General features: G+C 40.9%; 1 protein-coding gene across 3 annotated transcripts in view; it reads right to left on the reverse strand.

The window, feature by feature from the left end:
• NUF2 (NUF2 component of NDC80 kinetochore complex) overlaps positions 1-21065 on the reverse strand; it is a 31991-nt gene extending 10926 nt beyond the window's left edge. The window contains exons 1-8 of one of the 3 annotated variants that reach the window (XM_051977108.1): positions 20964-21065; positions 18294-18428; positions 17101-17175; positions 14587-14663; positions 13248-13309; positions 11965-12062; positions 11155-11228; positions 799-892 (exon numbers count right to left, since the gene is read on the reverse strand). In XM_051977108.1, the coding sequence (XP_051833068.1) occupies positions 799-892; positions 11155-11228; positions 11965-12062; positions 13248-13309; positions 14587-14663; positions 17101-17175; positions 18294-18416 (603 nt within the window). In that variant the 5' untranslated portion in view covers positions 18417-18428; positions 20964-21065. Of the gene's footprint in view, positions 1-798; positions 893-11154; positions 11229-11964; positions 12063-13247; positions 13310-14586; positions 14664-17100; positions 17176-18293; positions 18429-20677; positions 20782-20963 lie in introns of those variants that run through there. The other 2 variants (XM_051977110.1, XM_051977118.1) reach the window with 2 other exon arrangements.
• Between the last annotated feature and the right edge of the window lie 1588 nt (positions 21066-22653).

Consider the following 22653-nt stretch of genomic DNA (forward strand, 5'->3'; position numbering starts at 1 on the left):
CTTCATGGATAGATTTCTCTAAAGAATCTGACTAGCAGGTGTCTAGCACCAGAATACCCTCAATAAACTAGCAATTTTTTTTCTTTGATCCTGCTCTAAACTCCATCTGTGGAAGTTACCAGTGTTGGTATGAGAGCAGAGCCAAGACACAGAATGCTGAACCTGAAAGATTCTATAGATCATTCCAAGATTTTTGACTATGAAATTGTGTTTTAAAATATTTTGCTGTTAATTCAATTTAATTGATCCCCTCTATTAGTCTATAGATTTTATTTGACACATCAAAAAAAAAAAATCTTTCTGACAAGTCTGCACCATCTCTTTCATTTTCTCTTTATCATTCTTTAACTTCTCTGGTGAGTCGATAATTTTTGTTTTTACTACCTGAGAAATCTACAAGAAAAAGAACTTTAACCCACTCGCTTCACAGGAATTCTATTTTACACCCATTTTACATTATGAAGAAATAGATCCAGAATGTAGAAGTCATGTGCCCAAAATCACTAACTCCATGCTAAGACTATTTTAAATATCATATTTGGTAATGTTATCTGCCAAAGGTCGCTTGAAAAATGCTCCTGACTTCTGGGGCTGGACCTGGGAGACATCCTCATCCTCTTCCCAATCCCCAGGATTGCAGTGGGGGGACGTATGCTAGAGAGGTTTGTTCCTGGTTCTGGAGTCAGAATCTTTCCTCTCCAACAATAGCACATTCCACTGCCATGATGGTGAAAATAAATCAGACCCCTTCCAAAAGTTCCATCAGCCCAACGGGTTTTAAGAACAATAAGCTCATACTGTTTTTTGACGAAACCCATTCAGCGTTTTTTGCCGCTCCTGGATGTCCTCCAGGAGCTGTTTGAACTCAGCTTGCTCTTCAGCTGGAACAGAACTAGGAATAAAGAAACAGAAATGAGACCAAGACACCCCACTTTTGTCTTTCAGTGTCTGAGGAACATCACTCCATAAAAGAAGAAAAGGGACTTGGCTTGAACTAGATCTGTGCCTGGATGAATGAAGCTGGGCAAAGACCTTCCTGATTGATCCAGGCAGGTCAGAACAGTTTGGGCAGTTCCCAAGAACATCAGCTGGGGTTCTACTGAGGCAGCCACGGTGCATCTCGCTGCTTCTTATGGAACAATTCCATTCCCTGATAGAGAGCAGCAGCCATTTCTGTGGCCATTCCTTTATCAACACCCTGAAATAATTAAAGCAACACCTTTTGCTAAAGCAAAGCAGCTTTGCTAATTATTTCGGGGTGTGTGGGACTTGCCTTTGTGTCTCTGATCTCTTGGGGAACCAACCTGCAGTGGGATAACCTCCAGACCCTTTTATGGCTGGTGCACTACTACCTTTCCAGTTTTCTCACACCTTCTCAACCACCTCCATGATCCAGAGGCACGAGTCTCCTGTCCATGCATTTCTGACATTATGTAATTCCCTGGCTGAACCCTAGGCTGGAACCCTCTCCTACCTTATCTCTGAGAAATCTTTCCTTATCCTCGTTACACTTGGGCACTACTTCATCCTTTATATGCCTCATTGGCAGACAATTATTTATGTGATATTTCCTCCTTCAGATTGGGAACTCCTTAAAAGAATAAATTATTTTACTTTTTGCCTTCCTATATTTCCAATATATAAAATGCTTAGCACGGATTAGCACACAGCAAGTACTTTCACAGTAGTTCTATCACTTTTTAAATTTCATTTTTAAAATTCTGAATTTAGATTAAATGACTTTTGGAGTATATTCCAAATGACTTTCCATAAATGGTAAGACCAATTCAATTACACCATCAACAATTAATGTTTCTATTTCCTTAAGTTTCCCAATAATTATAATTTTCCTCTTTTTTTGTTATTGTTGTCATCCTTGCCATCTGCAGGTTCTGAGACAAAGCGCTCACAGTTCATTTCATTTTCATCTCCCTTTTTAATTATTAATAATTTGGAGCATTTTTCTTCCATATGATAATTGATAGTTTGGGTTTCACCCTTCAAAAATGCCTGTTCATATCCTTTGACCATTTATCAATAGAAGAGGTATTATTCTTATAAAAAAAAATCCATTGATCACCACCTCAACAAAGATCCTTTGTGGAAAACACAAAGGAATATTACTGCCAAATTTCAAAACCCCCAGATCAAAAAGAAAACTTTGCAATTAACAAGGAAAAAAATTATCAACTAAGTGTAATATTATGTAAACTATTTGGAAAAATACTATAAGGAAGCCATCTACACCCTGAGAGACTATGGGAATTGAGTGTGCATCACAACATAGTATTTTCACTCTTTTTGTTGTTGTTTGCTTGCATTTTGTTTTTTATTCTCATTCTTTTTCCTTTTTGATCTGATTTTTTTTGTGCAGCATATTTGTAAAATATGTATAGAGGAATTGCACATGTTTTAACATATACTGGATCACTTGATGACTCAGGGAGTGGGGGGGAGGGAGTGGAAAAATTTAGAACACAAGGTTTTGTAGGGGTGAATGTCAAAAATTATCCGTGTATATATTTTGAAATGGCTATAATTAAAAAATAAATAAAAGAATAAGTGGGAGGAGCAACTAGATGGTACAATGGATAGAGCACCAGTCAAAAGGATTTACATTCAAATCTGGCCTCAGACATTTGATACTTGCTAATTGTGCGACTCCAAGCAAGTCACAACCCTAACTACTTTGCTAAAGTTTTAAGAGAGCAAGAGAGAGAAGCAGAGAGTCAAAAAACAAACCATAAAATAAAGGATTTCATTGAAAAAAATGACCAAACAACATAAAAAATTTATAGAAGGGAGACAAAGGAGTACTTAGGGGTAAATTCATATCTCTAAATACTTACATCAATAAAATAAGAAAAAGAGCATACCAATGACTTGGGCACACAATTTAAAAAGCTAGAAAAAGAATAAATTAAAAATCCTTAATTAAACATCAAATTAGAAATACTGAAAACCAAAGGAGAGATTAATAAAATTAAAAGAAAACCATTGAACCAATAGTGCAGGTTTTATGAGGGAAAAAAAAAAAACACAATAAAATAGATAAACCATTGATTAATTTGCCCTAAAAAAAGGAAGAAAAAAAAATTGCTGGTATAAAAAATGAAAGGAGCGAACTCACAACCAATAAAGAGGAAACTGAGACAATTGTTAGAAGTCATTTTGCCCAATTATATGCCAATAAATTTGACAATCTAAATGAAACGGATGAATATTTACAAAAATGCATATTATCCAGATTAACAGAAGAAGAAATAGAATACTTAACCCAATATGAGAGGGGGAAAAAAAAGGAATTGAACAAGCTTTCAATGAACTTCCTAAAAAAATCCCCACAACCAGATGAATTCAACAACTGAAGTCTACCAAACACTTAAAGATCAAGTAAGTATAATACTATGTAAACTATTTGGAAAAAATACTATAAGGAATCCTAGTGCGTAAGGAATCTTAAGGAAGTCTCAGCTATGTCTTTTCTGCAATTTTTTTTTTTTTTAATTGAACACAAGAATGTACTTGTGGTTATCTGATGGAATACAAGGAAAGCACAAAGGAGTTGATCAGTCCCTCTTCTGGTGTATTAATTATGAGTATCCTTTATTGCAGGTCTGTGTTTACCCTGGAAACCTGGCTAGTTCCTTAAGTAAACATAACCCTCCTAAAGGAATGAAGAAATATTTTTCTTGATGAGACTCTCGTGATGGAGCATCCTATATAGCATCTCAAGAGTCACGTATCAAATGAGAATACTTAGTGTAGTGCTTTCTTTGTTCTTAGTCTATCCAAACTCTTTAAGGGAAAGGGACTTGGAGAATTCAGCTAGCAAGTCAGCTTGCCTAACAAAAGCTCACACTTGAGACTCCGAATAGTTGTGATGTGGTCCTCCCAGCCAAGAAATTCAGATGCTGATGCTTCCTTGGAGTAGTGACAATGTAAGTGGTAGGTTGTTAGAGTGCCTTTATTGTTATTGTAGACTGAGTTTCTTCTTTCCTTATGTTTTATTTAAATCAAGGTTCTGAGCAATAATAAACTTGTACACACCTGGTTTAAGACTATGCCTGTTGAATTAGAATTCTGAACCTAGATTAATCTTACAAATGCACAAAGGAGAACTTCCAAATTCTTTTTATGACACAAATATGTTCCTCATACCTAACCAGAAAGACAGAGAAAGGAAATTATAGATTAATTTCCCTAATGAATATTGATACAAAATCTTCAAATAAAATATTAGCAAGGTCATTACAGCAATATATCTGTGCCCAGGTGAGATGTATGCCAAAAATTCAGGGTTAGTTTAATACTAGGAAAACTAGCATAATTGACCATATCAATAACAAAATCCACAAAATGTCTAGAAGTATATGCAGGTCCATTGTCTGTTTTTATTGCTTATGGCACACTCACAATTGCAAATGCTTGTATAAGGAATTCAGTGACCACTCGGGCTTTCTCTTTTGCTGCTGGTATTGCAAAAGTGAATCCTGAAAAGGTATCTACCACAACATGGATAAAAGACAGACGACCAAAAGATTTATAATGAGTCACATCCATTTGCCAGATTTCATTGGATCTCAGACCACAAGGGTTCTTTCCTGGAGGCAGTGTAGGAGTGTGGAAAGGAAAGCAAGCTGTACAGTTTTTTGCTATGCTCCTAGCTTCCTTTTTTGTTATTCCAAATTGTAAATGTAAAACTCAAGCAGCCTGATGATATTTAGAATGAGATTCCTGGCCTTGGAATAAAGGAGTATTGACCAACATATTTAGAAGGCTATCTGCCTTTGAATTTCCATCAAAAATAGGACCTGGGAGTCCACTATGTGAGTGGAAATGCAAGATATAAATCTTACCTGGATGCTTTCTCACTTGCTCTTGAAGTTCCTTAAAGAGCTGATATGTATTAGAAGCTGCAAATTTTATTTGGGCTGTGGCAATTCTTTGTACCACACCTACTGAATAGGCTGAATCAGATATTATATTTATGTCTCCTGGGTAATAAGTGAGAACTAGAATGATCGCATGCAATTCATTCTGCTGAGTGGACTGAAAAGTTCTGACTACTCTTTTTATGGTTAAATCATGAGAGTATACAGCACAAATATTTTGTTTGGATGCGTCTGTAAAAAGAGTGGTCCTTTAAGAGGAACCTTAGAAATCTTCTCCTCAAAAATCCATTGCCAATTATGTAATAGCCGGGTTATCTTTAATGGAGACCCATGTGCAAAATTTGGAGCCATGGCCAATAAAATTGGCCACTCTGGGATGGTCTCACAGCATACATTAATTTGTGAGCAAGTATAAAATGTGTATATATTTTGTCAGGTCTTATCCCAGATAACTGCACTACTTGCTTAACAGACTTTAATAAAATTCTAGCCACAAGCAATGGGTAAGAAGCAAGGCTTTGTTCTGGTTGTGCTGGTTCACCCAATCTATCACACTGTCTCCTTGATGAAGGACTGATGTGGATGCCTCTTTTGTAGCAAAAACTGATATTTCCAAGGATTTCTGAGTTACTCTTTCTGGTCTGGAAGGGACCAGATAGGTTAACTGCTTGGGGAAGAGGGTTTGCTTGTATCTCTACAGGTTGATCTTTTATCACATTGGATAAAGCCAGTTCAACTTCTCTCAAAGCCTCTTGCGCTTCTTTTGTAAGCTGACTCGGTGAATTTAAAGCAGCGTCTCCCCTTAAAAGGTCACATAGAGGTTGCAATTGATTGGTAGTTAAGCCTAGCACTGGACACATCCATTGGATATCTCCTATCAATTTTTGGAAATCATTTAAGGTATTTAACTTCTCTGTTCTTAAAGAAAGCTTTTGAACTGTAAGTGCCTTAGGATATACTTCATATAACTGTGATAACTTGTTAGAGTTCAAATGTTGGAGTTAGTTCTTCTCAAAGGCACAGCCGGTTTAGAGGCTTGGAGCCCTTCGGATGTCTCCAAATCCAAAGGTTCTGTCCTTCAGCCTCTGCCTCTGCTTTCTTCTGCCTCCAACCAAGACAGAGATGGAAGGTCTCTCTTATCTCCTTCTGGGGAGCCCTGCCACCAACTTGCCGCGGAGAGAGGGCTTCTGGCGTAGCTCCACCGAAATCCGTCAAAGTGTTCTCTGCAACAGAGTCGTTCCTCTCGAGTCCAGCGCGATCAGCCAGCCAAGAGGAAAAAAGTGTATTCTGGAATGGCTGTCTCGCCTTATATGTGAACCTTCTGAAAGAATGGGATTATGGGTTTTCTCCCATAGTGCTCTCTGGCCCAAAGAGCTTTAAGGTGTGGACTCTCTTGAAGTTAGAAAGTGTACTTTGTGAAGCTAGCATACTTATGGACTCCAATGAGTAAAGGTGGGAACACAAGCCTTGTCTTGATTAGTTCTACTTAGTACCTTGTTTTAGGTTCTGGCCAAAACAACTTCTTGTAAGATTAGATCAACTCTAATTACTTAGCAGTTAGTAAGGATTCCAACATCTCCCCCTTTCTTTTGTTTTAAAACATAGGGGGTTTCTGAGGGGGTACACATAAATCCATCAATATGGGAGGCATTATACATAATTTACATGAGCACATAGCAATATAACACAGGCTAGTAGTAATGTAACAAATAACAAGAATCAATCTGAAAATTTACACATGTCCATAAGTCCTAGAAACAGTCCAATAGGATTCCATTGTCCATTAGTTCATGTGCCAGGAATCTAATAATTCTTGTGAGCACAATCAGCAACAGAACCACCCGATATTTCTTGGGTGTTCTCCTTTGTTTCAAGGGTCTGCTCCATCTTTCTGCTATGGACAAGGCGAATGCGGCTCGTAGGCACCCATCTGATTCCTTCTCCACCTGTAGAGATGCAAGCAAATCCTCTTCCCCAAGCAGTTAGCCTATCTGGTCCCTTCCATTCACCACTTTCTGGGTCTCTCCACATCACCTGGCGATTATCTAAGGATAGTGGAGCTGCTCGCACTGGACACTGCTCTTCTGGTGGGTTATAAAACCTGTCTGCTGGAGCCAGTGCATCTTTATCAAAGATTAAAAAATTAATGGTATAGAGAACTAAATTTAGAAGTTCTTTAAGGTTACCCGTGGCTCCCCCTTTCTTTTGTTTTTGGAGGAGTGTCTTAATGTCTCTGTTTCTTCTCTCTACTATTGCTTGACCTTGAGGATTGAAAGGTATGCCAGTAGTGTGTAAAATCTTATACTGTGCACAAAAGTGTTCAAAATGTTTGGAGGTATATGCCGGTCCATTATCTGTTTTTATTTCTTGTGGCACACCCATAATTGCGAATGCTTGAATGAGGAATTCAGTGACTACTCGGGCTGTCTCTTTTGCTGCTGGTATGGCAAAAGTGAATCCTGAAAGGATTCTAACAGAGAAGGGAGGAATTTATGACCAACAAGAAATAAAAACATTATGAAATGCAAAATGGATAATTTTGGTTACATTAAATTTAAAAGATTTTACACAAATAAATCCAATGCAACCAAAATTAAAAGGAAAGCAGAAAGCTGGGAAACAATTTGTACAGCCAGTGTTTCTGATAAAGTCCTCATTTCTAAAATATATAGAGAACTGACTCACATTTTTAAGACTTTCCCCAACTGATAAATGGTCAAACAAGATGAACAGACAATTTTCAGGTGAAGAAATTAGTCATCTATAGTCATATTGAAAAATGCTTTAAATCATTATCGATTAGAGAAGTACAAATTAAAACAACTCTTAGATACCATTTCACACCTATCAGACTGGCTAAGGTAACAGAAAAGGAAAATGGTAAATATTGGAGGGGTTGTAAGGAAAATGGAACATCAATGCTCTTAGTGAAGTTGTGAATGGATCCAGCCATTCTGGAGGGCAATCTGGAACTATGTCCAAAAGGCTATAAAACTGTGTATACCCATTGATCCAGCAATAACACTACTAGGTCTGTATAACTAAGATATATTTTAAAAAGGAAAAGAATTTATATGTACAAAAGTATTTATAGTTGTTGGAATCCTTACTAACTGCTAACTAATTAGAGTTGATCTAATCTTACAAGAAGATTTTGGCCAGAACCTGAAACAAGGTACTAAGTAGAACTAATTAATACAAGGCTTGTGTTCACACCTTTACTCATTGGAGTTCACAAGTATGCCAGCTTCACAAAGTAAACTTTCTAACCTCAAGGGAGTTCACACCTCCCTTAAAGCTCTTTGGGCCAGAGAGCCCAATAATCAGAGAAAACCCATAATCCCATTCTCTCAGAAGATTCACATATAAAGCGAGAGAGCCATTCCAGAATACACATTTTTCCTCTTGGCTGGCTGGTCGCAGAGGAGAGTTCAGCTGGACTCGAGAGGAGCGACTCTGGTGCAGAGAGCACTTTGACGGATTTCAGCGGAATTACGCCAGAAGCCCTCTTTCCGAGGCAAGGCAGAATATTTTCCACTTGGCTGGCTGGTGGCAGAAGAAGAGTTTTCAGAGGAAGAAGCTACAAGTCGAGAGTTCAGCGGACAACCAGATTCATCTTCATCTCACACCACTGTGGTAGGTGGCTGGGCTCCTGCACGCCCCCCACTGAGACCAAGCTGGTCTGAAAGACTCACCAGAAAGCTAGCCGAGCCCCAAGTGAAGGAGACAAGAGATTCATTCCATCTCTGTTGGTCGGAGGCTGAAGAAAGCAGAGGCAGAGGCTAACGGACAGAACCTTTGGATTTGGAGACATCCGGAGGGCTCTAAGCTAAACCGGCTGTGTTTTGAGAAGAACAAGAACTCCAACATTTGAACTCATAACATATAGTAGCTGCTTTTTTGGTGGCAAATTGAAAACTGAAGGAATATCCATCAAATGGGGAATGGCTGAACAAATTGTTGTTGCTGGATTGGTTGTTGTCCTTTGTACTTGAAGAGGATCAAAATGATGTTAGAATCGAATTAGTGTGTCCAACTATGGCTGACCACACCCATGAGTTGTTCTGCCCCAGGTCAGACACAAATAGCCCCTATGACTATTTGGGATAGCTTCTCTAATTTTACACATATCACACTTCTTGGGGCTAATTAAATTCATACAACACAGCCCCTTTTCTGATGTCATACCAGGCAAACCTGTGCCAGTATCTCCCATGTCTCATAATCGATTCTCAAGTTCTTAAGAGAGACCTTGATAGTGTCCTTGTATCACTTTTCCTGACCACCATGTTGTATGCTTGCCTATGAAAATTCTCCATAAAATAATTTTTTTGGCAAGCATACATTTGGCATTCAATCAATGTGACCAGGCCAAAAGACTTGTGCTCCTGCAGTAGAGTTGGAATGCTTGATAGTTTAGTTTGAGAAAGTACCTCAAACAAAAGACTGACATGAACTGATGGAAAGTGAAGTGAAAACAAGTAGAACCTTGGTACATAGTAATACTGAGTCAAATCTGAATGACTTCACTTTTCTCATCAATGCAAAGATCTAAGACAATACCAAAGGACTCATGGTGACAAATGTCACGAGAGAAGGACACCTACCTGAGACATGTTGCAAAGGGAAACTCTAGGCTTTGGCAACAGACTGTATATGGGTGGGATGAAAGAGTGAGGAGATGAAAATGCCATTTAGATTGTGAAATCAGCATTCAAAAACTTCTCAACCCCATCTAGTTATTGAAGAGGGCAACAGGCAAAACTGTTAGTAAAGCTACAATTCCATCCAGCCCTTCTGGAAAATAATTTGAAACTGTCCCCAAAGTCAATAAACTACTAGGTCTATGGCACAAAGAGATCAAAGAAAAGGGAAAAGAATTTGTGTCCAAAAATACTGATAGCAGTGATGACAAATTGGAAATGGGGAATGTCCATTAATTGGAAAATGGGTAAACAAATTACAGTATATGACTCCAATAAGATATCAGTACTTTGCAAGAAAAGACGAAAGGAAAAGTTTTAGGAAAAAATGGAAAGGCTTTTTTATTTAACTGATGAAGAGTGAAAAGAGTAGACCCTGGAAAACAATTTACACAATAACAACCTTAAAAGAATAAATAATTCTAAGGAATGTAACGATTAACTCTGATTTCAAGGACCCATTATGATAACTTATGCTACCTATTTCCAACAAGTAATAGACTGCAAAGTAGAGAAGGTGACATGTTTTGAGAGATAACAAATGTGTGGATTTGTTTTAACTGATCACCTTTAAGTTTGTGTGTGTGTGTGTGTGTGTGTGTGTGTGTGTGTGTGTGTGTGTGTACACATTTATTTGAGGGGCAAAGGCAAATTGGTCACAGTATTGCCATAAAAAGGATTATTGAAGCACTTTTTTTAAATGCACAGAAAACAATTTCAAAAGGAAATATACAAGCAGGACAGCTTGCCCTAAATTTCATAAGCAGGGGCTAATCTATGATTTAGTTTCCATTTCTAATTGCATCAAACAACACCATCCTTAAAGGAGTCACAAGTTGGCAAGACAGGACATTCACTTTATTTCCTAGAAAATGTCTCATTCCAGCCCACACTCAAAACTCACTTTTACTTTCAAATCTAAACTGGATAGAACTCAAGAGAAAAAATAAGGAGGAATCCAGGCAGAAAAGGCTTAGACTTTTGTGTTTTACCATCTTATCAAAAGAAAGAGCTGATTAGAGCTCATAGTCCTTAATCTGATCCCATCCTAGCTACCTCTGGAGGTGAGGAAGCAGTGCAGAGCCAGGTTTTCTCTAGCATTCTAGTTGTTTTACAGACCCCTATTGACCTCTGAAAGTGAATATGACCAGAAACAAGCTTGTCTTCCCGAAAATAGATGAGCAGTAAGATACCAAACACCCTACTCTTCTGGTTTAGAAACTTACAGAGAATTCTACAAGTCATCATTCTAGATTGATTTTCTTTTTCCTATATGACTTCTAAGTCAATATAAGAGTCTAGTTAGGAGAAATATTCCAGCAGTAATTTAGGTGGACAAAGTGATGGCTCTTGGACTAGGTAATGTGATACACAATAATGTCTAGAAAATGATCAGAGAACAGACTATATAGTAAAAGTCAAAAAAGCTTTATCTCAATAAAATCTGAATTGCTCTCCTCAATATTAAGAAGCAGTTTCAGAGCATAATACTGGACACTAAACACTTATTCAAAATTGTAATAACCACTTATAATGTGAATAAGTCTTGCACTTACTCAAGTTTCTCCAATTTCATCAATGCTTCCTGTTGTGCTACATGTAGCTGCTGCATCTTGTCCGTAGAAGATTTCTGCAAAAGTAATTTCATGAGCTTATTTAAATATGACATGTCACATAAAAATTCCAAAATGTGGTAATCTGGCTATTGGTCCATTCTATAGCATCCATTAGAAAGGAGTTCTAAAAAAATGAATGATAAATAGTACAAGAGATTCTTGTTCATATGCAGATAATCTCAGGAGAAAAACAAATACTGTAATTGAATACTATATAGGGAAGACACTACCGATGAGACCTTTTCTGAACCTACATTTTGAAAAGCAATATAAAGCATAAAGTTCCTGACTTTTCAGATTGTTCCATTATTATGCAGCAGAAGCAGAACAAAACTGAATTCATCATTCACGTTGGTATTAATTTATTTGGGAAATAGCCAATAAACGTTAATTAAGAACTATCAAATCCAGGTACCATATTATTTATAAGTAAAATAAAAAGATAAGAGTTCCTGATTTCTCTGTTTATAAGTCAGTAAGTGTATATCTCTTTCTAAGAAGAAAGGCATATAGTTTCTGGAGATTATTCCTGGGCCCTTTTATGACAAAAGACGGCCTCCAAAGCTTCTGGTATTTTCCAGGGGAAGAGAACATTGTTGCCAGCTCTATAGTGCCTTGAAACTATGTAGTTAAAAATAATTAACAAATGAACTCTCTTGCTTCTTGTTATTTAAAAGGACATCAACAAAGCAGGAAATGTTTTGGGGAGACTGCTTTCATAGTAAGACCAAATATTATGTTTCATCTTACGTATTCCCATAAATGTTTCATATATATTTCTCGACGTGATTCTCTGAAGTGAATGAAATTGATGATGGCACTTAAAAACCGACATGTACGTTTTCCTTCTGAAATATAAAGCAAAACAATCTTTGCATAAATCTCATTCTTACAGAAATCAGGACAATCTAAATCTGAGGGTTCATTTCCCAACTGTACACAGTGTATCCATTCAGCTTTTAAATAAAAGAATAATACAACTTTTAGGCAGTCAATAACTCATCTAATTCCAAAAAAATGGCTTAAGATTCAACAACTGCTTTCATTTTTTTATAATTTTTAACAAAGTTGTTTGTGTAGACCTATAGTTATTCAGTTAGAGAGGTGATGGTGGAGTAAGAGTAGAGTGGCATTTTTTAAAAAAATGAATTAGCCTAAGTAGAATGGAAGAACGAAGCACATTATTTTCTAATAAATTAATAACATAAAAGTCATACAAGATATAAATATCATTACTAGAAATTCAGATAAGATGGGAAATGTCTTTTGTCTAAAGCTCCATGTCCATTCCTAATATTGTCTTTTAAGATGGTTAGAGGCTCCACTCCTTCAAAGCAACAATAATAATTTCTCATTCAGTAAGAATCTCCTATCTGTTAGGTCCTGGGTTAGGCCCCTCCTCTCCTGACACCTCTTTCCCCAATGTCGTCTAGCTGCCTCTTCGTGTCCTAACAGCACAGCCTATTGATTGATGGCGCTTCTCCAATAACATCACAGGCTTCTCACTATCTGCCTACTCTAGATAAAATGTAGCTTCCTTCTAGAATCACTTCTGCCCACTTCTCAAAGAGTGGAGTTCCCCCATTTTCCCACTCCCCATCTCTGCATTTTCCCAAATAAAGTGTACCCCACTTCTCCCTTCCCTCCACCGAACACTGCTCCCCTCAGTGTGAGGTTTTATCAGTCACAAGGTAAGCTTGTTGAAGGCAAGTCTTTGCATTTGGTAAGCTAGGTTCACAGTGCTGAGCACATAGCAAGCTGTTAATAAATGCTCTCATTCACTGTATTTCATTTTTAGTCTTCTTACAAGAATCAGATTTTTTCTTTACAAAACTAAGGAAGTATTGGGCCTTGTTAACACAATTAATATAGTAGGGTTTTCTTCAGCAGAAAAGGTGAGTAGGGAGTGCTAGAAAATAATAATTGGCATAATTTATTATTTGCTATAAATGTGAATTTCTTATGGCACTTATGTACATCAAAGTACAATATATTAAAGATAGATATGATTAGGAATAAACATTTCAACTTACTTGGATAGAAAATATCAGCAAACTCAAAATCATTCACCCGGCAGATGCGAAGAAAAGACTCCCTAAGGATGGAAAAAAATCAAAGAGTGTGTTTACTCAAGTTTATAGTAAGAAAAAAGTATAATCACTAATATGAATTATCGATAACTTGCACTTTGTCTTCCTCTCCCCAGCCCCAGATATTGTAGAAAGTTGTATCAAGTGTGTATATACATGTTCAGATTCTCCTTTTCTCACATGGCATTATTCAGAAAGTTCTGTATTTCTATACTGTCTTTATTTTCACTTAGGAGATGGAATCAAGAATGCCCTGGATTCAAATGTTTGCTGACAAATTCTGGCTTAGAAACACAGGTTTATGGCAACTTTTCTGAGCCATAGGGAAGCCAGGCAGCTCAGAGGATGGAACACTGTACTTGAAGTCAGGAATACCCGAGTTCAAATTCTGCCTCAGACACTCAGAGGCAGGGTATCTCTCCCTGCCCGTTTCCTCATATGTAAAATGGAAAAATCATCACACCTGTCTCCCAGGGTCATTATCACAAAATGACATAACATATAGGAAGCAAACTTTATCAATGCTAGCTACTATTATTAAAGAGAAACAATACTTTTAGTGTTAGTTCTCAGCTTTGTAATAAGAATAAAATGAGATAATATATATAAAAGGCTTTGCAGTTGTCCATACTATTTATGAGGATTAATCATCATGTTGGTTTAGGAGAAAGAAACTCAGGTTAACATGTCATATTAGAAATAACATTTGACTTGAAGCTGGAAGCCCTCAGGCTGAAACCCCAGCTCTTTCCCTACATACTGTGAAACTTTGGGCAAGTTACTCCATAAATCTTAAATGATCTTTTATTCTAATCTGCTATTCTAGGTCACGTGACATCTCTAGGATATCTATTGGTGGGCATTTACGGACATTCTTATTGTCAGCATCCAGCTTTTAGGAGAATGACAACTGTGAAAAGTGCTGACTTCATAATTTTACCTTCTGGTTATATTTACTATACAAGTATTTAAGATCAACCAAGTTATGGGTTAGGTTTCCAACAAGTATAGGTAGAAGGATGCCCCTAGACTCATCAACCTACAAAAAGGAATCGATTCTGAAACTTGATAACTTAAGTATAGTCAAAATCTGGAACAAATGTAAGAAAGCTATTTAATCCAACTACATTTGATTTTTTTACTACATTTTTTAAAGTCCATGAATCTGAAAGTTCAAATGGAAAAAGAAAAAGAAAACCTTCCCAATGCGTTTTAATTTTTACAAGATTAAAGTGGAACAAAAGGTAATAGAAAGTTAAAAAAACCAAACCAGTTTACTTACATATAAACAAACAAGTTACACAACGGTAAGAAGCCTTCCATTATCTGTGGGTACATGCTTTCAATGTTCACTGGCATCTAAACACAGAAGTGTAGAAAATGTCAAGTGGGCTGGAATGGGAGACAGATTCACAACTTATTTTCAAGCTTCAATCACTGATCCCCAAAACTTAGTGTGAACTTTCTATTAAGACCATATTCCAGATAAAAAGGCTTTAACGGTTTGTAGGCAATGGCTGGGTCTACATATTTCACCAGGGAGGAAGCAGATCTGACGGAAGACAAGTCCCATTGAGAAGAGAGTTCTATTCTTCCCTGCAAATTTGGGCTTTACCTTGGTGCCATAGCATTGGCAGCTGTGCATGTCCTTCTGGACACATACAGTGCTGTGAACCTTTTATCAGCCGTTAGTGGAAACAGATTCTCCCATTGGAAAGGAACATAAGCTTAAATGAATCACAGTCAGTCAACCAAACATTCTCCAAGTTCCCACTGTGTGCTGTGCACTCTGTCCTTAAGGATCAGGGAAGGCACTGGCATGAAGGGGGCCTGGTAAAGGGTTTGTGAAGAAGCTGGGATTTGAGGGAAGCCCAGAGACAGAGATAAAGAGGGAGAGAATTTCAGGCTTGAGGGACAGTCAGTGAAAAAGATTGCAGTCAGAAGATGAAGGAACCGTAGGGCATGATGATGGACAGAGAACAAGCCCAGGAGTTAGGAGGACTACCTGACTTCAAACCTGCCTCCCATATTTCTGCCTTACATTAGTAGTTATGATCTTGGGCAATTCACTTCACCTGTTTGCCTGACTTTCCTCATCTGTAAAATGAACTAAAGAAGGAAATGGTAAACCACTCTGATATCTTTGCAGAGAAAACCCCAAATGGGGTCACAAAGGGTCAGGCAGGACTGACCAACAACAAAAATCAGAGAATGGACTCTAGAGAGGACAGTAAGATAAAGACAAGAGGGGCTTTGAATGGCGAGTTCAAGATTTCATGTTCGATTCTGGCTCTGATTTTGAGTAGAGGGAGAGGCTTAAGGCAGGTCACTTAGCAAGTATAGTTAGGCTGCAGAGGGGGAAAGATGTCCCATTGCTTCCTTCACTGCAGCCCTACCTCCTCCCCTTTCCCCCCGCCCCAAGCCTGGCGCACAGTGGGTACTTGATCACTGTTCACTGAATGGCAACACCTACTAGACTACCGTGGTATGAGGTGGTGGAGCGGTGGCTTGTTGGAGGAGAGAAAGGGACATATAAGGGACGTCATCAAATCAAAATCAGGCTGGGTGTGAGGGGACTGGGCCCAGAACTGCTCAGCACAAAACACACTGAGTCCGACTGGTGAGAAAGAAGGAATCACAGGCAGGTCAGAGACTTTCATTAAGTGCCTCCTGTGAGCCTTGAGCACTGGGAATACAAAAGGAGGCCACGGACAGCCCCTACTCCCAAGGAGCTCACAACCTCAAAGGCAAGACTTAGAGCACAAGCGCCTCATTCTTGTGCTTGTAGACCTGGTACCGAGCACAGTGCCTGGCCTACGGCCAATGCTTAAAACATATCACTGGTCTGATCTGCAAACTAAAAAAAATGTAAACGCTGAATCAATACTTGCCAAAGAATCATCAAAGTTTTACATATAGACCTAAACACACACATACATACACACACACACATAACATACACATGTATTAGCTATAAACGTAAAACATAAGACTATTGTCTAACCCTCCATGTTTCACTTTTCAGGTGAAAACGCACCCAGAGAGGTAGCATAATGGCTCGTTCGGCCCCACAGAAACACTAAGAAGCCCAGCTCTCCTGACTCTACTGCCTGGCACATGCTCCACACTTATGCTGGAAGAATTTTGAAAAGACAAAGATTTCCTTTATTTTTATCACAATTTGTGTGAAACTACTTGAAGGCAGGAACAATTCTGGTTTTGGTCTGTGTGTCTCCAGAGGCAAATACAGTCCCTTTCTAGAGGTACAAACTAGCACAGAAATGCCTGCTGAATGGAACCAAATTTGTGGTTTCTAGTACCAATCAAAGGAAAGTCATTCCATCTGGAGAAACCAAACATCCTGTTTTCTGTTTATTTTAAATTATGCTGCCATTTTTGTTTGACTATTCTCCAATGTGGGCAGACTTCTTGAGACTAAGGCAATGATTCAGAAGTTTGCATTGGCTTTCTGTTGTCCCTAAATTATTCTTAAAATAGTTTAATGGCTTTATTAATCCCTGAATAAGGTATGCTCTCCATTGTGGGGTAATCCTAGTTTTAAAAAATGTACTAATATCCATCTTATGGAATCTCATGTTTGCTCACTCGAACAGAACTGAAACTGGTTGAGCTGGTTGAGCTCCAAATGAACCGAAACAGAATGTCCATCCAAAGAACCAATCACACATGATAGTAAATAGAGAAGCAGCAAAATGTTTCATCTTAACAACAGTCATGTTTCTGCAGCACTTTACACACACAGTTTTTCCATCCTCTATCTCATCAGCAAACTCACCATGTAAAAGGCGTCCAGTGGAATTCCATATACAATTTGTAGTGTTCGCAAGAAAATCTTGCGCAAGACTTCAGACTGCAAAACAAAACACAAAAACATCTACCTTAAAAATCCAGCTTTTTAAGATAAAAGAAACTCCATCATTCTTATCACTGAAATAAGATGGTGATTGTCATATTCACAGAAAAGGAAAAGAAAAACTACTCAATTCTACTTTCCCTCAAATTTCTTTTCACTTTTTCCACTTGAAACAATACCCTAAAGTTCGGGACACTCTCTATATTAAGGATGAGTGTTAAAGACTTTGAATTATGTTGATGCCTAAGTTCACATAAAGCAGTGTTATAAACTCAATACAGCTAAATTCCTTTGAAAACATCATATATACAGATATAATTTTTTCCACTAAGAGACAGGGGGGAAAGTTGTCTAGTTGAGTCATGCAAATTTGTAAAATGCAACACCTTGAACAGAAAGTGAAACATATTTTAAGAAGAGTCAACAAAAGGAGTAGCCAAGGATTAAGAGCATTGTTTGGTGCCCTGATTAACAAGTCAATACCTTGTTCCAGTAGGTTTCAATTTAATAGGATTAAGCCAGTCACTGAAATCCCTCTCCTCCCCACAAGTCATTCTACCCATTTTCCTGCCATGCTGAAAATTTTGTAGATCTTCTCTGAACAGACCAATCCAGAGAATTGGCAGGTTCAAGAAGAGGTTGGAGATTGGTAAAAAGCTGGCATCCCATTGAGCATCCCAGGGCATATCTAGCATGAAATAAGAGTCAGATCCAGCCTCTGACACAGGTGATCCTGGGCCAGACACTTAAGGTGTTGGGGCCCTGGGCCAGAGCTGTCAAACTTCACAAAGAGTTTGAATCAAAAGAAAATGTCATTAGAAAATGCTTAACAAAATAAATGTTCGTTTGTGGTTTTCTAAGTCAATGTGACCAGAAGGGATCCGTTTCTACTTGGATGTAACAACCAGCCCCACTGCCTAAGACTGAATTAAAAAGGATCTCCGCATCCACATTTTGGGAGACCGAATTTCCCAAATCTAGTTACCAATGTCACTTAAAAATAAAGTCTGTAACACAGACTCTACATGACAGTGGCTGCTGCACGTTTAGTTTACGTTATGCCCACCTGGCTCCCAAACATCACCCCAGTGCATGAAGACACCCAGTGACAGCACCTTTGGGTTAGGAAAAATATCATTCTTGGAGAGAGTTTTGCCATCGGCTCCTGTCAGGACTGAATTCTGGACATGAGTCACAATCTCAGCTGGATTCAGTCGGGGAAAAGACAGGGTTTCCATGCTCGAGTCCTGCTGTCAGTGATAGGGAAAAGAAGAAAAACAACAAATGGAACTTAAATGAGAAAGTGATTGAAAACCAGGGGTAAATCTCCATCACTTCAGTGTCATCTGGAAGCTAAGCAAGCGTGATGGGCACATGGCAGCAAGTAGGATCAAGCATCTCGAACAGACAGGCTGCCCGATGCGCACCCATGCCCGTCTCTGCCCTGGCGCTTCTGTCTGTCCCTAACTCTGCGTGAATGTGCCCATGCCCGTCTCTGCCCTGGGGCTTCTCTGTCCCTAACTCTGCGTGAATGTGCCCATGCCCGTCTCTGCCCTGGGGCTTCTCTGTCCCTAACTCTGCATAAATGTGCCCATGCCCGTCTCTGCCCTGGGGCTTCTCTGTCCCTAACTCTGCATAAATGTGCCCATGCCCGTCTCTGCCCTGGGGCTTCTCTGTCCCTAACTCTGCGTGAATGTGCCCATGCCCGTCTCTGCCCTGGGGCTTCTCTGTCCCTAACTCTGTGTGAATGTGCCCATGCCCGTCTCTGCCCTGGGGCTTCTCTGTCCCTAACTCTGCGTGAATGTGCCCATGCCCGTCTCTGCCCTGGGGCTTCTCTGTCCCTAACTCTGCATAAATGTGCCCATGCCCGTCTCTGCCCTGGGGCTTCTGTCTGTCCCTAACTCTGCGTGAATGTGCCCATGCCCGTCTCTGCCCTGGGGCTTCTCTGTCCCTAACTCGGCGTGAATGTGCCCATGCCCGTCTCTGCCCTGGGGCTTCTCTGTCCCTAACTCTGCATAAATGTGCCCATGCCCGTCTCTGCCCTGGGGCTTCTCTGTCCCTAACTCTGCATAAATGTGCCCATGCCCGTCTCTGCCCTGGGGCTTCTCTGTCCCTAACTCTGCGTGAATGTGCCCACGCCCGTCTCTGCCCTGGGGCTTCTCTGTCCCTAACTCTGCGTGAATGTGCCCATGCCCGTCTCTGCCCTGGGGCTTCTCTGTCCCTAACTCTGTGTGAATGTGCCCATGCCCGTCTCTGCCCTGGGGCTTCTCTGTCCCTAACTCTGCATAAATGTGCCCATGCCCGTCTCTGCCCTGGGGCTTCTCTGTGCCTAACTCTGCATAAATGTGCCCATGCCCGTCTCTGCCCTGGGGCTTCTCTGTCCCTAACTCTGCGTGAATGTGCCCATGCCCGTCTCTGCCCTGGGGCTTCTCTGTCCCTAACTCTGCGTGAATGTGCCCATGCCCGTCTCTGCCCTGGGGCTTCTCTGTCCCTAACTCGGCGTGAATGTGCCCATGCCCGTCTCTGCCCTGGGGCTTCTGTCTGTCCCTAACTCTGCGTGAATGTGCCCATGCCCGTCTCTGCCCTGGGGCTTCTCTGTCCCTAACTCGGCGTGAATGTGCCCATGCCCGTCTCTGCCCTGGGGCTTCTCTGTCCCTAACTCTGCGTGAATGTGCCCATGCCCGTCTCTGCCCTGGGGCTTCTCTGTCCCTAACTCTGCATAAATGTGCCCATGCCCGTCTCTGCCCTGGGGCTTCTGTCTGTCCCTAACTCTGCGTGAATGTGCCCATGCCCGTCTCTGCCCTGGGGCTTCTCTGTCCCTAACTCGGCGTGAATGTGCCCATGCCCGTCTCTGCCCTGGGGCTTCTCTGTCCCTAACTCTGCGTGAATGTGCCCATGCCCGTCTCTGCCCTGGGGCTTCTCTGTCCCTAACTCTGCGTGAATGTGCCCATGCCCGTCTCTGCCCTGGGGCTTCTCTGTCCCTAACTCTGCGTGAATGTGCCCATGCCCGTCTCTGCCCTGGGGCTTCTGTCTGTCTGTCTGTCCCTAACTCTGTGTGAATGTGCTCATGCCGTCTCTGCCCTGGGGCTTCTGTCTGTCTGTCTGTCCCTAACTCTGCGTGAATGTGCCCATGCCCATCTCTGCCCTGGGGCTTCTGTCTGTCTGTCTGTCCCTAACTCTGTGTGAATGTGCCCATGCCCGTCTCTGCCCTGGCGCTTCTCTGTCCCTAACTCTGCGTGAATGTGCCCATGCCCGTCTCTGCCCTGGGGCTTCTGTCTGTCTGTCTGTCCCTAACTCTGTGTGAATGTGCCCATGCCCGTCTCTGCCCTGGCGCTTCTGTCTGTCTGTCTGTGTGTATCTGTGTGTCTGTGTCTGTGTGTCTGTGTGTGTGTGTGTGTGTGTCTGTCTGTGTGTCTGTCTGTGTGTCTGTGTGTGGGGGTGGCGGCCGGCGGCCTTGCCCTGCCCCCCGACCCAGTTCACCGGCCCGCCGCGGCCTCACCTCCCTGAAGTCTGGGTCCTCTGACAGAAGGAAGAGCAAACAGCCACCCAGGGACGCGGAGGGCGGAGCGCAGAGAGGAGCCAGGCCGAAGAGAGCCGCAGCCGGCCTCGGGGGCCTCCCCACCCCCCTCCCCGGAGCCTCTTTGGGGCCGCACAGCAAACGGTTCCGGGGGCGGAATGTAGCGCGCCCGCCCTGACCCGCGGGGGGAGGGTTCGGACTCGTGCCCCCTCCCCCCCACCCCTTTCGGGAGAGGGAGACCCCCGCCCAAGTCCTCGGCTCCACTCACCTCCTAACCCTCCGACCTCCGGCCACAAAGGCGGGAAGGCAGCACGGCAGTTGTCGCGGCCCTTCCCGCCTCCGCGCTTCCCCGCAGAGCAGGAGAACTTTTCAAATCGGCCCGCGGGAGCGCCCGCCGGAAGTCCCGCCCCCTTCCCCTATCACACTTCGGCGCTCCATTGCGGTCATTTCCGGGAAGGAAAGCGTTCTTCCTGTCGTGTTGTGGGAGTTTTTCTGTGGTACCGCGTGAACCCTGACGCAGCGACCTTTGGGGGCCCCGAGCCTTCGATTTAGTTTTTTTTATTTAGCTATAACTTTATTTGTTTTTGTTTGTTTGTTTGTTTGTTTGTTTGTTTTTAAATGACTTTATATTGACAGAATCCATGCCAGGGTAATTTTTTTTTTTACAACATTATCCCTTGCACTCGCTTCTGTTCCGATTTTTTTCCCTCCCTCCCTCCACCCCCTCCCCAGGATGGCAAGCATTCCTATATATGCTAAACATGTTGCAGTGTATCCTAGATACAATATATGTTTGCAGAACCGAACAGTTCTCTTGTTGCACAGGGAGAATTGGATTCAGAAGGTAAAAACAACTCGGAAAGAAAAACAAAAATGCAGATAGTTCACATTCGTTTCCCAGTGTTCCTTCTTTGGGTGTAGCTGCTTCTGTCCGTCATTTATCAATTGAAACTCAGGTCTCTTTGTCAGAGAAATCCACTTCCATCAGAATACATCCTCATACAATATCGTTGTCGAAGTGTATAATGATCTCCTGGTTCTGCTCATTTCACTCAGCATCAGCTCATGTAAGTCTCGCCAGTCCTCTCTGTATTCATCCGGCTGGTCATTCCTTACAGAACAATAATATTCCATAACATTCATATACCACAATTTACCCAGCCATTCTCCAATTGATGGGCATCCATTCACTTTCCAGTTTCTAGCCACTACAAACAGGGCTGCCACAAATATTTTGGCATATACAGGTCCCTTTCCCTTCTTTAGTATCTCTTTGGGGTATAAGCCCAGTAGTAGCACTGCTGGATCAAAGGGTATGCACAGTTTGATAACTTTTTGGGCATAATTCCAGATTGCTCTCCAGAATGGCTGGATTCGTTCACAACTCCACCAACAATGCATCAGTGTCCCAGTTTTCCCACATCCCCTCCAACATTCATCATTATTTTTTCCTGTCATCTTAGCCAATCTGACAGGTGTGTAGTATCTCAGAGTTGTCTTAATTTGCATTTCTCTGATCATTAGTGATTTGGAACACTCTTTCATGTGAGTGGTAATAGTTTCAATTTCTTCATCTGAAAATTGTCTGTTCATATCCTTTGACCATTTATCAATTGGAGAATGGCTTGATTTCTTATAAAATTGAGTCAATTCTCTCTATATTTTGGAAATGAGGCCTTTATCAGAACCTTTGATTGTAAAAATGTTTTCCCAGTTTATTGTTTCCCTTCTAATTTTATTTGCATTTGTTTTGTTTGTACAAAAAACTTTTCAATTTGATATAATCAAAATTTTCTATTTTGTGATCGGTAATGGTCTCTAGTTCATCTTTGGTCACAAATTTTTTTCTCCTCCACAAGTCTGAGAGAGAAAGTATCCTCTGTTCCTCCAATTTATTTATAATCTCGTTCTTTATGCCTAAATCATGGACCCATTTTGATCTTATCTTGGTTATACGG

This window comes from Antechinus flavipes, chromosome 1 (genome assembly GCF_016432865.1).
Source record: "Antechinus flavipes isolate AdamAnt ecotype Samford, QLD, Australia chromosome 1, AdamAnt_v2, whole genome shotgun sequence".
Taxonomy (NCBI): domain Eukaryota; kingdom Metazoa; phylum Chordata; class Mammalia; order Dasyuromorphia; family Dasyuridae; genus Antechinus; species Antechinus flavipes.